Source organism: Ricinus communis, chromosome 7 (genome assembly GCF_019578655.1).
Source record: "Ricinus communis isolate WT05 ecotype wild-type chromosome 7, ASM1957865v1, whole genome shotgun sequence".
NCBI lineage: Eukaryota > Viridiplantae > Streptophyta > Magnoliopsida > Malpighiales > Euphorbiaceae > Ricinus > Ricinus communis.
The window spans coordinates 7,068,525-7,083,348 of NC_063262.1; the positions used below are offsets into that span (position 1 = coordinate 7,068,525).

The window sequence follows — 14,824 nt, forward strand, 5'->3', positions numbered from 1 at the left end:
CAAAAAAAAGATCTTAAAATATGAAATGCAACATTGTGGACATATATAACACGTAAAAAGGAGCTTCCAATGTTTTGTTGAGCATCCAGAGAGAGCATAAGAATGTCAATTTAACATAAAAAGCCTATGGGTTACAAATCTCAAGCCTATTTAACAACAATGGGTTTCCTTTAATAGAGCTTCTTTGCCCTAAAAGACTGGATGTAACATTTGGGCCCTAGTCAAGAAGGGTGTTGGTCTATGAACTACTTTATAGTAATAATTTATGGAAATCTTGCCTATTTTACAAACCTCAGCTTGCTTTTGATATGATTTTCCAATAGCCTTTTCTAGGGGAAGGGCATGAGCTTCAGCGACTAGGGGGCTAGAGGGAAAAATTACAGAGGATTCCTGTAAATAAGATTTCCCTGCCAATTCCCACAATAGCCACTAAACCTGCGGATGGCTTCCTGGCAGCATCAAAATCAAATTTCGAGACTCCTCTCAAGGGTCATGGGGCTTAGAGGAATAGGATGAGGAGGATTAAGATTTGTTGACTAGGCTCGACGCTCCTTCAAATCCTGGCAAAGATATGAGGCTGTGCCAACAAAATGAATAATCAGGCTTTGAACCTTAAAGACAACAACATTACGAGCTTCCTTCATTGCCGCTCTTTGAACAATAAAATTTTAAGGCCTCAAACTTAGATTTAATTGTTAGAGCACACCTAACAATACTCCCTATATGACTCTTCTTATTAAATTATAAATAATTAATTTCTATTTTAATTTATTTTAAAATGCGTAAATATCCCAATAATATTTTTTATTTTACTTCATAATTAATTCTTTTATTAATATAATAAAAAGATAGAGTAATAAATAATAAGAGAGAATATGGCTCTTATAGTAAAAAAAATGAAAAAAAAAATAAAGAAAAATATAATAAAATATACTTAGTAGTTACTTTCTTCTTCCTTAAATTTAATAAAAGAGAATATGGTTCTTAATTTATTTTAAAAAAGGATGATAAATTAGAAAATCTCTTAAAAGGGAAGTTTTTTTATTTATACACCACAATTATTAACTATATACCATAACTAATAGGAGAGTAATATGTATGCATGAGTGTTTTACACTTTGGTACACATGTTATGCCTAGTCTTGAAACACCTCTGGCATGTCATTTCAATTCCATTTCTTGACAATTTGTTTGGAGTCTTCGACTCTTCTTCAAGTGCGCTTTTTTTTTTTGCCTCCTTGGCATTTTCTTGTAAGGAGGGGGTTTAATTAGATTGTCAGTAGCTTCAGGCCACATCTTTTTACTATTAAGTGACTGTAGACCATGCTCATATGTGTCTGTATACCTTTGTACTCTATAACAAGAGTCCACAAAGTCTGCACAATCCTTTTTCATAAAGTGAATACTAGAGCAAGCAAGCATGCATGGTATTCTAGTAATATTCCAGGTCCTACAACTACATGTCTATGCATTCAAGTCAACAACAAAGCCATCATCCACAATTGAAACTTGAAGCTTCTCACCTACTGCAAGCTTAGTCACACAATCTACTGTTATATCTATTTTATTCTAGCTTGTCTCTAATCCTAGGGCATAAATGATCAGATGCTACTCATTTGCATGAACTTAGTGTTTTGTCTCTCTATAAGTGCACATCTTATATTTTCAAGCATATCAATTAAGGGTCTGCTTCTAGCCTTAACTATATACCCATTAAAAGTTTCACTGACATTATTGTCTACTATATCACATTTTAGTAGTTCAAAGACATGAGCCTTACAAAATTTTATGGGTTCTCTGGCCAAGAAGTCATTATATGCAGCTTCATTTTCTACCTTTAATTCATCCAGAGCTTGTTTTAGGGAGGCCTCAATTGTACACCTTACAGCTTTCCAGAACATATTTTTAAGGACTTGTCCTTTGAACTCTTTCTTCCAGTTGCAATAAACATGTCTGACACAAATTCTATGCTCTACAAAAGGGGCCAATTTATGGATGGCATTGATAAGTCCCTGAAACAGTCAATATGATGGTAAAGAAGTTAGCTCCAATAATGTAAAATTAGCTTTTTTATCTATAAATAACATTGAGAAGCCCATATTACCTTTTGTTGATCACTGATGAAGGACCAGCCCAGCCTATATGTCATGTTCAGCTCTTCTGTCACTAGCTTCAGAAACCATGTCCAATAGAATTCATTTTCTGCCTCTACTATAACCCAACGTATTAGGAATATCTGATTATTCTCATCCTTAGCAATTGCACATAATAAGGCCCCACCTAAACATATTTTGAGAAAACATCCATCAAAACCAATAATATGCCTACAACATGTTAGAAATCCCTTGGTTAAGGCCCTGAAACCCATAAAGAAATCTTTAAAAATATAATCTTCTTTAAGCATGAATACAAACCTTCTATTCTTATACTCTCGTAAGCTTAGCTTTGTAAGATCTTAAACTTTCATAATGGTCCACCATAGATCCTTTTAACATCTCAAGAGCTTTCCACTTAGCTCTATATGCTTTTTAATTACTCAATTCAACTACGTACTTATCCAGCACATCATCTTTCAAGTCCTTCATGGACCAGTTAGGGTTTTTTCTAAACCTATGAATTTACTCTTGTGCTACCCAAGAGGCAGTAGCTTATTTGTTCTTCATCTCTCGATGACATATGTGATCTCCAAAGTAGGTATTGATGGCAAAAGTCTTTTCCCTACTAATCATAGAACCATATAACCTCCAATAGTAGCCATGTACACATCTTGCTTCCATTTTTGTACTGTTGCATCTCATTATTTGCACTTATGGCCATTCATAATTGCATACCGCTGCACAACACCCTTACACTGAACTGGACTCTTAAATCTCATCCCCAACATAAAATATAAAGACTTATGATCACACTTAGGGTCATAAGTTACCATTTTCTTTCTCTTTGTATTGCAAGCTTCATCTTCATCACTGGTGCAGTCTAAATTGACATCACTTTCAAAATCTGCATATTCACTATGCATTCCACTGTCATTATCTGTATCAGCATCTTTTGATTGATTGTTTGCACTTGTTCCTCCAGTCCTCAAACCACTATTTAAATTGAACCTCTCTGCCACTTCATCAGTTGGCACATATTTTCTAAACTTAACCTTATTATGCCTTCCTTCAATAAATTCCTCATCATCTAAGGCCAACTCATGATCTAACAATCTATCATCTGTGTCACTTTCCTGCATAGGATAGTAATCACCATCTTCGGTATCAGTTTTCTCATGTTATTCATCAGCATCAATAGATCTAACCTCATCTCCTACATCATCAAAGATGTCTTCAGGCCCATCACAATCATCAACAACTTCATGATCACCATGACCACTGTCCATATTCACACTCACTTCCTTCATTCCTTATTCGACCCTATCATCACAAGCAACTTCCTTCAAGCAACTACCCCCCATCCACATAATAGTTAATCATACCATTCCCTAGTCTTATATGCTCTAACATCTCCATAATACCAGCATCATCCTTTAACTCCCTCAACCCAGCATACATTCTCAATTCAAGAATTCTGTAACATAGTTTATTATATCTATTGTAGCCTAACTTCTGAACCTCATCAACCAAATCAAAGTAACCAAACCTATCAGGATCTATCTTATGTATAGCCTTGATTTCACTACTAACATACACAACGTCTCCACCAAAAGAGAACAGTCTTCCACCATGGTAAAAATAAATGGAAAATGTGCCACAACTATAAAAGTAAAACAATAATGCTTCATTTAGCTAGGGTTCTAATATTAAAATAATACAAGATATAACTAAAAGATTAACTAAAACCCTAACAATGGAGTAATGTGTGGATAAAATAATACAAAATAACACAAAACCCTCTGATTTCAGGACCACTAAACACTGATATTAAAAAAGAAAAAAATACATGTTCGCCATTGTCAATGCAAGTCCAACAAACAGGGACCACTGATTTTGGGTCCACCACACAAAAGATTTTTATTGCAGTTTCACCAACTGGGACTAAGAAGTTTCTAACCTTTTCAAAAGAAAAAGGTTTAGGAGAGTTTGTTAGGGATTTGATTTCGAATTTGGGAAAAAGAACAAAGCCCAAACGGTGCATTTTGGGATAAAACTTATATGTCTCTTAATTAATCCATGTGTGAATGCTCCATTTTACATCGTCGGACACATAAGCAAATTAACACCAGAATATATACATATGATTCGATTTGCAAAAATTAAAAAGGTTAGTGTTTTGATTGCCAAAATTACAAAGATGTGTTAAAAGAACACGCGAAAGGTCATGATTTAATATGGAATTAGGTATTAGTGTCTTTTTCTTTTACAAAAATCTTATATATGTTATTATACAAGAAAAAAATACTAAAAGTATTATTTTAACTTGTATTACTATAAAATAAGTCAAATGAGGTAGATTTGTTATTTTTACTTTATCTCTTTATGTTTGATATTCGTGAATTTAATAATTTTAAATATTTTTTATCACAACTAGTTTTTTTTAATGATATAAAAATTTATGTTTCAAGAAAATATCATAATATACTAAAAGTATACCAAATGCAGTATAAAATATATAAAGATATAAATTAAAATAAAACTAAAAAAGTCATTTAACGGTAATAAAAATATGCTAAAAGGATACCAATAAAATATCAAAAGGATATCATAGTGCAGTTAAAGAAAACGTATACATAAGATTTTTGAAAAAGATCGTGAAAAAGTTTTTGAACTAAAAAAATTCTAAAAAGATTTGACCATGAAAATAAAATTTTACCGCTACTCTCATATACTCCTTTAAAAATCCCCTTACATAATGCCATTAATTCTTCTCTCCGAATTGATTATTAATTCTTCTATGATAATCAAACTTGATTATTCAAATTAAAATATGCATTTACCATGGTGCTGAATTTTCAAGTGCTTTCAATAAAATTAATAAGTAATTAAGACGATAAAAAATAGGTAAAGAGAAGAAACTGAATATAACTTGTTTGCACATATAAGAAGCACCATTGTGTCAATTATAAGAATTGATGTAATTAAGAACACATAAACAGACTAAATGAAGCAAAAAAGACATTGATTAATTTATTAATGGATGTTGGTTTGACAATGTTGCGATAGAACATTATTTTTACCTGCAGAACCCAACGACCCCACCTTGAAATTACAAACAACATCAATTACCTTGCTCCACAGCTTCATTTTCAGCGGAAAATTCATTTTTAATGATAAAGTGACATGTCGTTTTCCCTTTTCATCTCCAATACTTTCTTCAATGTCATGAGGCAGTGCTCCATTTGAGCTAGTTAGACTCAATTGAATCTTCTTTGAACTATCAGCATCTTGACCAAATTCTGGGAATTTTCCTGTTCCTATCTTGTGCCCCTTAAATAGCAATGTTGTATGACCATTGCCATAAGAATTTTGCATTCTTGCATTTTTGTTCTTTGCCGACAACGATATTTCGTAGCCAATATGCGTATTCTTTTTATGATGAGAAGAATGCGGATTATTGATGAGATGAACATTCACAATGGAGAAAGAAGGAACTTCAGGATTGAAAACAACGTGAAGAGCTCCTATAGTTAGCCCAATCATGGCAACAAACACGACGAACGTTATGATAGCACACAGCAACCGCTTGCGGCGAGGGCTCTTTGTCGTTTCCGGGTTTCGATAACGTTCGGCAATGATAGCATTCTCAGGTGGAGGGACGCTAAATATTTGTTCTTTAGGAATTTGGATAACATAAGTCTCTGATTCAATGGATGCAGTGCTTGACCTATCTTGGATTGAACCCTTACGAGAAGGAAAGGGCCTTGGCCAGAAAACCGGGTTGTAGTTGGGCGGTGAGGGTCTTGGGTGGAGAGGTGGGTCGTCGGCGGTGGAATCAACTCTGATAGTTGAGTGCCGCTCCTCCATGAGGAGATGGGGGGAGAAGTTAAGGTGGGATGGGTAAACAGTAATAAAAGACGTAAGAGAGGGAAGCTAGGGTTTGCATGTTAAGAGGCGGTTGCATTGCATGGTGATTGATCGGTCGAGAGAAATGGAGATCTGATCTGACAACCTATGTATGTTCTTGATTAGTTAGTATGGACTGAGTGTTGCTTTGTCAATTCCTCATGACAACTCATTCTTCGATGATGATGATGATTTAGTTAGCTGTTAACAAGTATAGCTAATTATATTCTCTATTTTTGGGTTATTTACTTGGTCAATTGCACAAATTAATTAAATTAAGCTTTGCTCACTAATTCCTGTATATGCCTTCCCATTGTTACTACTTATAAGAGGTTTTAAAATACTTTACCAACTAATTAACTAGGCTAAGTATAATTTAACATTTGATATAAATATAGTAATTTTAGAGTTGGGATAACATTTTGCTCAGAAGACATGATTACCACTTCTAAGATTAGAGAGTTCAAAAGTTTTATCATGTGGCATATCTAATTCTCTATTTAATCAAATATATTACTAAGATTCTTACAATTTTAAAATAAAAGAATTAAGTTATTGGGGGGATGAGACCTAAGCTTATGAAAAATGAAAACTTAATTTGCTCTCTGATTTCCTCAATTACTGCTCATGAAATATAGGATTAACAATTCTATTCAGTTCTAATTTGGCGAAATGATAAATAATTAGTAATAAAAATGAAAACTAATTTTCTCTTTGATTTCCTCAATATAGACATTTGTGTTAAATTCTAATTTGTCGAAATGATAAACAACTGAGCATGTATATGATATCAAAGCACATTTTTGCATATTTGATAGATTTTTATTAGTTGTTACTCTTATAGTATGTTAAATATTCATTAAAATATAATTTATTTTTCAACATATTCTCATAGAATTTATATTTTTAAAGTTATTTAAGTCATTTAAATACAAAATATATAATAAAAAATGCTAATATTTTTTTATTTTATGTATTATTACAAATATTTGTAGCAGCTATTCTAAAATAATTGTTAGAGGTTACAAATCCATACTAATCCAAATGTTAAACATATAGATTTCGTAACTATTTAACTATTAACTACATTTTTAAAGTAATAATTATTTGTTATGATATATGAAGTTATTTACTACTGATTATTTTTAACACAGATATATAATTTAAAAAAAAAAAAAAAAGAAATTCAAATCATTTATTAGTTGATAAAAAGTACCCAATAATCAATAGCTGTTTGACTATTTTATGAATTGTTAGTTGTTGATTTGTTAAGTAATTAAATTAGGGATGACAAAACTCAATCTTCCCTGATGGAAAACCTATTCTGGTTCTAAATCCAGCGAAAAATTCCTACCTTGTCTATAGCAAGGAAGTTCCTGCACCAATTTCTTAAACATATATATAATTATTAGTAACGCCTGTAAATTATTATTATAAAAATTATAATATAATTTATTTAATAATTAGTATATATATATATATATATATAATATTAAATAGTAAATATTCATACTGATAAAACGTAATAAAAATATATGAATGAGTATATTAATAAAATAAAATTGAAGTATCATATCTTTTTTTTGATTTTTTATCTTTAATTTTTGTAAATATTTGTCTTGAATTATTTAAAGTAATAATTATTTGTAAATATTTGTCTTGATTTTTTGTAATATATATAGTGTGATATATAGTAATTCATCAGCTTTTTTTATAGAATTAGGAATGTATATGAAATTATTATAGGATTAAGGATCGAATTATATTGATTTTATTAGGATAATGAGATTAATTGCTAATTAATTCTATTAGGATTAGAAAGTTAAATTAATTATATATAAGATTTAGGATAGGATTAGTAAAGGTATTTTAGTCAGTTCAAAACTCTCTTCGTGTTTTTATATCTACTACTATTGCTAATCACTCACATGTACAAATTATTATTATAAAAGTTATAACATAATCTTATTTAATAATGTAGTACCACTTCTAAGATTAGAGAGTTCAAAATTTTTATCATGTGGCATTTCTAATTTTCTATTTAATTAAATATAGAACTAAGATTCTTGAAATTTTAAAATAAAAGAATTAAGTTATTAGGGGGTGAGACCTAATCTTATGAAAAACGAAAACTTAATTTGCTCCCTGATTTCCTCAATTAATGCTCATAAAATATAGGATTAACAATCGTGTTCAATTCTAATTAGAGGAAATGATAAACAATATATGATATCAAAACACGTTTTTGCATATTTTATAAAATTTTATTAGTTGTTATTAGTGTATCAAATGCTCATTAAAATCGTGTTTTCTTTTTTAACACATTTTCATGTAATTTATGTTTTTCTAATTACATAATTAAAAATGCTAGATATATTTTATTTTAGGTCTAATTATTAAATAAATTATGAACTTTACACTTTTTAACAATTTTATTCAATTCTTTTAAAATTTCTAAAATAAATATCCATACTTTTATTTGTTTAAAAAAATACTTTTCAATAATAATACTTGAAATTTTACAATGTGAAAAATGATGTGGCAAGTTAATTCTGTTCAAAATTAGTCACTTAACAAAAGATTTAATGTGTTTTAGATGTAAGATGTGTGAAATAATGTCCATATGTGAGATCTTTAATGGCCATATTATTAAGTTTATGACAAATAATTTTTGCTGATTCACAATTATTATTGTTTTAGTAAGCACATTAGACTTTCCATATCATCTTTTTTATTGTGAAATAATAATATTTTTTTTTAATTTAAGCTATATTATCTGTGTTAAAAATAATTGGTAATAAAAATAACTTCATGAAAAAAAATATGAAGTTATTAGTTGATAAAAAAAGCACCAAAAATGAAATTGACATATTCAATAGTTGTTTGACTATTTTATCAGTTATTAGTTGTTGATTTATTAAGCAATAAAATTAGGGATGACAAAACTTAATCTGCCTCGATGAAAACCTATCTTCATCCTAAATCCCGTGAAAAATCTCCTCCCTTGTCTATAGCAAGAGAGTCCCTGCACCGATTTTCAAAATATATATAGTATCTCTCTATAGTGATACTTTATATAGGAATAATTTCTGCACATTAATAAAAAAATTTAGTCACAATTTGGACCAGTTATAAATAAGAATAAATTTTCTATTATAATAAATTATAAAATTTTTAAGTTTCGTTTTAAGAAAATATTTCTCTCTCGCTCTATTTATATATATAATTTTAAAAATAAATGTTATGCTATATTTTATCTTATTATATGATTGTTTTGTCTCATCAATCTTATTTGTATAATACAATAAAATATTAACGTATATCTTCAGTTTTGATCATTTCACCAATAAGATTAAGAATTAAGTGCAAAAAATAAATCTTCATTAAGTTATAATCTCTTCATAATCATGGATTTTATTTAATTTTAAATGTATAATTATAAAAAAATTTACTCAATATAATTAGAATTTTATATTATAACAGATTTAGTTGACGGATTTGAATTCGGGCCAAATCTTTCGTTAGGATGTTCATTTATATTTGGATTTGGATTGTTTCAAATCCGTGATAACTTTAATACCCAAAAACTTTAGATTTCAAATTCTATTGAGAAATATCAAAATATGGGGACACTGTGAATGTGGAGTTGGTGCTTAGAGATGCTGCAGAGAGCCATAACTGAGTGGATGATAGTATGTTATGCTGTTTTTCTTGCGAGCATAAAATGCAAATAATTTCTGATATGATGTGATATGGAGGAATAAGTGGAAGAAGAAGAAGGAGAAGGAGAAGGAGAAGGAGAAAAAGAAAGAAAAAGGTTTCATTTGTTTATTTATTTTAGTGTTTTAAATTTATTTGTCTTGAATTTAAGAAAGCAAAATAATGTTTATATGTCATTCTATTATTACTTAATCATTTTGTGTAGACCCCACTACTAATTGATATGCTAGCGGCTAAGATTTGGGTTTAATTGGACTTCTTTAAAAATTTAAAAGGTCTATTTGAGACCTTTTGAAACATAAGGGCTTGATTATATTTTGTCAATGTATTCAGGGGCTTTTTTCTTAACCTTATGTCTAGGGATGGCATATGCGTGTATTTACAAGTATCCGTCCTAATCGAACCCTAATAAAATAAATTTAGATAATAATAAATGAGTTTATGATAGGTTTGGAATTTAATTTTATTATTCGTGTCGGGTTCGGATTTGAACATGTGGATAACCATCATCTGAACCTGATTATGTAAAAGATACGAGTACATGATATTTGAACTCAAATCCAGTACTTGTTTAGCTAAATGGGTATTAGGGTAGGTACCCTCTTAAACCTATTAAGAATATTATTCATCATTTTGTATGAAATGAAGTTGGATAGTAATAAACGATTTGGGCCAGATTTAGAATTTAATTTTATTATTCGTGTCGGGCTCGGATTTAAACATGCGAATAACTGTCATTTGAATCCAATTATGTAAAAGATATGGGTACAAAGTATCCGAACCCAACCATTTAGCTAAACGGGTAGGTGCCCTCTTAAACCCATTAAGAATATTATTCATCATTTTGTTCTCCATTGCACTCGAACCTTGAATCTTTCATAAAAAAAGAAAGTCATTCTATCAGTAAGCCATTTCATAATTTTTATTAAAATGACACACATATATATACATGCAAACTTATATATAATTAATATATATGTAAACATAAGACATCATATTAATTATATATATATATATATGAACATAAGAAATCATATATATATATTAGCAAAAGAATATATATTATTAAAGAAAATATTATTACCAGCACTCAACTTATTAACATTTTTAACTTATAATTATGTAGTGCTAATATGACATTAATTATGTTTATTAAATAATATTTATTAGTAATATGTCTTTTAACTAATTAATATAATTTTTCTTAATCTCTTTTAATAAAATCAACAGTGTGTCATCACTCATCGTATTTGTTAACTACTTATTGGTGTAATACTCACTAACATGTAAATATAAAACTCTTTTGTTAGCAAATTAAATATCACTTATAGGCAAAAGGAGAAAAGAAAACTAAATTTCGTCAAAAAAAATATAATTATAGCACCCAACCTAGCCTATTAGCATTATTAACTATAATTACGTAATGATAATATGACATTAATTATATTTATTAAATAATCTTTACTAGTAATATGTCTTTTAACTAATTAATATGATATAAAAAATTTCATTTTATTTAATTATGTAGTAGAATTTAAATCTTAACTTTTATTTTTAAATTTTAACTAATTAATTTCACTTTTACTATTAAAACAAAACATTAATAAGGAATGGTAACGAGTAGAAGAGTATCCGTCCATTTAAGAATTTTGAAGTCAAACCCAATTAAAAGAGACCTATCCGAATTTGTCCCAAATCCGTTTAATTAAAACATTTAAGGGCTTAATTATATTTTCTCAATGTATTAAGGGGCCTTTTTCTTAACCTTATGCCTCTTTTCTTATCATAGTAATCAACGCAACATTGACCTTTCCAAGTTATATACTGGACAGATGGCATGGCAATTACAAGATCGGTCTGCTCATCACTTGAATACAGACAGCCACCTATTGGCTATTTATTGCCACGTCAATACACATCAAATCAAATCTGCCTTCTCCAACTTATTTCTATTTATTTTATATAAATGAAGAAACAAACATTATCTCGTTTATTTTATATATAGTGAGTTTGAGCCATATAAATTCGATGTAGATCATAAAACCATTCTCCCTTAATTTGGGAAAATGTGTCTAATTATATAGTATAATGTTTTCTAAAAAAATAATAATAATTGTGAATGTTTGCATAAAACTAAAAAAAAAAAAAAGAGTCAAACTTCAAGAGCTTCATAAACCACAAAAAAAATATATTGGTGCCCTCCAACTTTACTTACTTTGCAATAAAAACTATATAACTTATCCTCTATTTAAAATACCTATTCTTATATCAATTACCTCTCTATCTATAATTATTTAACTTTGGATTAATATGAACTAAGGTTTTGATATATGCATAGAAAAAAATGTAAGTACAGCATGAAGAGAGATTATCATATTGAAATAGATGAAATGCTTTACCATATTTGTAGAAATTTGAATTTCACATAAATATAAATTCTAATATTTAATATAAAAATTTTATAGGAAGAAATATAAAATTTGATAATGTAATTTAACCTTTTGACATAAAAGAGTTTTATGATTTCTTTTGAATTAATTATTTTAAAGCCTTTGAATTTTATTATATTATACCAGTAGATTTTTTTTATTTTTAATAATTAATTATAACATCAATATCCTTAAACTTCGTTAAACTATTACATTATTCGGTAAAAAATAAATATTAATTATGAATAAAATATCCTTAATAGGTTAAATATTTTAACATTTCTGAGTTTTATCGTATTATCCTAGTAGATTCTTATATTTTTAATGATTAATTTTAACATAGTCTTATTTTGTTACATCTTTCAATCAAAAATAAATATTCAAAAAATTAAAATACTAATTTGTCCTTACTAAATTCTTCTAAAATTTATTTATACATACCTAAACAATATAATGTATTATTACCTCATAATATTTTGTTGACTTAACTTAATAGTTAATAACTTAATTGATTTTAAAAATATTATCTTATATATTTTTTCATACAATTTTGTGTAAGGTATTTCAGTAAAAATTTTAATTTTTTTAATTGTTAATAATTTATAACTTTAAATTTTAAATATTGAAAATTAACTTTCAATTATAAAAATGATTAATATTTTTCAATAAAATTTAAATTATTATTTTAAAATTTCTTAATATATGTTAAAAATCTGAATTAATTATTTTAGTATCCTACATGAGAATGTTAAAATTAATTATTAAAAATAGAGGGACCTATTAGTATAATTTGATAAAACTCAGAAATGTTAAAATTTCTCAATTTATAATAATATGATTGTTAGTTTAGATAAAAATAACGATTGACTAATAGAAAAAATCCGACAGAATAACGTAATAGTTAATTTTATTAAATGATAAAGATATTATAATTAATTATTAAAAACAGAGATACCTACTAGTGTAATACGATAAAATTTAGAGACATTAAAATAATTAAACCTTTTCTTGTGACATATAAGTATTTTGAGAGTCATTAACAGTTTAAATTTAAATTCATTAATACTGTTAATTCAATAGTTATAGTTCATTCATTCCATGTCAATTATTTATGATTCTATTATCATTTTATTATTTATTAATTTAGTTTTCATTCAAGACTAGCCATGTTAATTTTTTCATTGAATTTAGAGAAAAAAATCAAAAAGAGAAAAAATTATCTCAAAATTTGATTCTTTTTAATTTTAATTATTTTCGATGAGTTTTGGATAATATGACAAGACTAAAGAATTCTACACTTAGTCATTTATACGACAAAATTAATTTTATAACATATAAATTCTTTAAAAATTTAATGATTAAAACTATTAATAATATTAATAAATTTAAATTCAAATTGCTAATAATGCAATTCTCAAGATAGTAACTCTGGTTTTAATAGTATAAGTATTGTAAATAGAGGCTCCAAATGGTTACATATTTTCCTGTAGAATGCTTAACAGGTTGAAAGGGATGGACTCTCAAATTCAATTCATCATCACCTTGAAAATAATAATTGCAGTGAACTAAATTCACCCTCTTTTATCATGTAGCTCTTCGTACGTTCCAGATAATGCTTGTCTTTGTCTCTGGTCCACACGTCATTATCACGTTCCTTTATCATTTACACTCACAAAGGGCCTTTTTCGTAAATTTCGTGGAATTTAAATCAACGTAACATTGACTTTTCCATGTTCCAATTCGGACAGATGACATGGCAATTACAATTACAATTACAATTACAATTACAATTACAAGATCCTTCCGCTTATCACTTGAATACAGACAGCCACCTTTCGGCTATTTATTGCCACGTCAATACACAACATCGGCTCCACGACGACATCAGATCTGGCCCCTTAAATTGCTGAATAAACAAATACATCCTCATTTTTAAATAAGTCGATAATATTAAAAAATCAATTTCTTTTTGGGTCAAACTGGCATATCGATCAGGTGTTTTACTTCTGCAATATTCATATTTATTTAAAAATATAGTTGTCTATTTCCACGTTGAAAGACCGTTCTATTATTTTAATTATATAATAATAATATAAAGATAAGTTTATAAAAATAAAAAAGTTGACATTTTAAAATTATTTCTCATAATATAAATACTTTGTTTAGGATTATAATTATTATTTAATTGATAAAATAGGCTACTTTTGTACCAATACATATTGCTGTCATATACTGAAGTGTCTTGTAGTTTAATATATTAGGGATTAGTTTGAGATCAAATTGAAAAATATTATATGTTGTTACATATATTTGTTTAATTATTTCACACTCTATTATTGAGTATAGCAATAAAAATTTATAAAGGACGAAAAATGCTATTCTTGAAATGCAAAGATGAAAGTCCTTAAGGATAAAATAAATCTCACAAAGATATATATAATATTAATAATAAAATATTATATAATATATTATTGTATTTCTACATAATATTACTTAGTATTTAACTTTACAAATTTAAAAATAATTAATCACGATTTTAAAGGAAGACATTAAAGCAAAGAAGACGGTAAATCAAATGTCCTTTAGCATCCTTTGTGTGGACAATTTTATTTACTCCCCTTTCCTTTATTGCCCTCGTTAAAATACAACCTCACACACACAAACCAGAGGAGC

The 14,824-nt window shown here is 27.9% G+C and overlaps 1 protein-coding gene across 1 annotated transcript; it reads right to left on the minus strand.

Annotated features, from left to right (window-relative positions):
* Nucleotides 1-2,074: 2,074 nt before the first annotated feature.
* On the minus strand, nt 2,075-6,175 carry LOC8261644 (NDR1/HIN1-like protein 13). Its single transcript, XM_002533098.3, has 2 exons — nt 5,177-6,175; nt 2,075-2,280 (listed from the first exon to the last, which is right to left on the minus strand). Exons 1-2 carry the CDS (start codon nt 5,961-5,963, stop codon nt 2,075-2,077), a joined length of 993 nt encoding a protein of 330 aa, XP_002533144.3. The 5' UTR covers nt 5,964-6,175.
* Between the last annotated feature and the right edge of the window lie 8,649 nt (nt 6,176-14,824).

Bases quoted from the DNA above. Each gene is read 5' to 3' on its own strand.
- LOC8261644 (XM_002533098.3), bottom strand. From the start codon at position 5,963: ATGGAGGAGCGGCACTCAACTATCAGAGTTGATTCCACCGCCGACGAC. The intron at 2,281-5,176 runs GTAAAAATAATG...AAATATGTTTAG, and splicing joins GGGGTCGTTGGGTTCTGCAG to GTGGGGCCTTATTATGTGCA.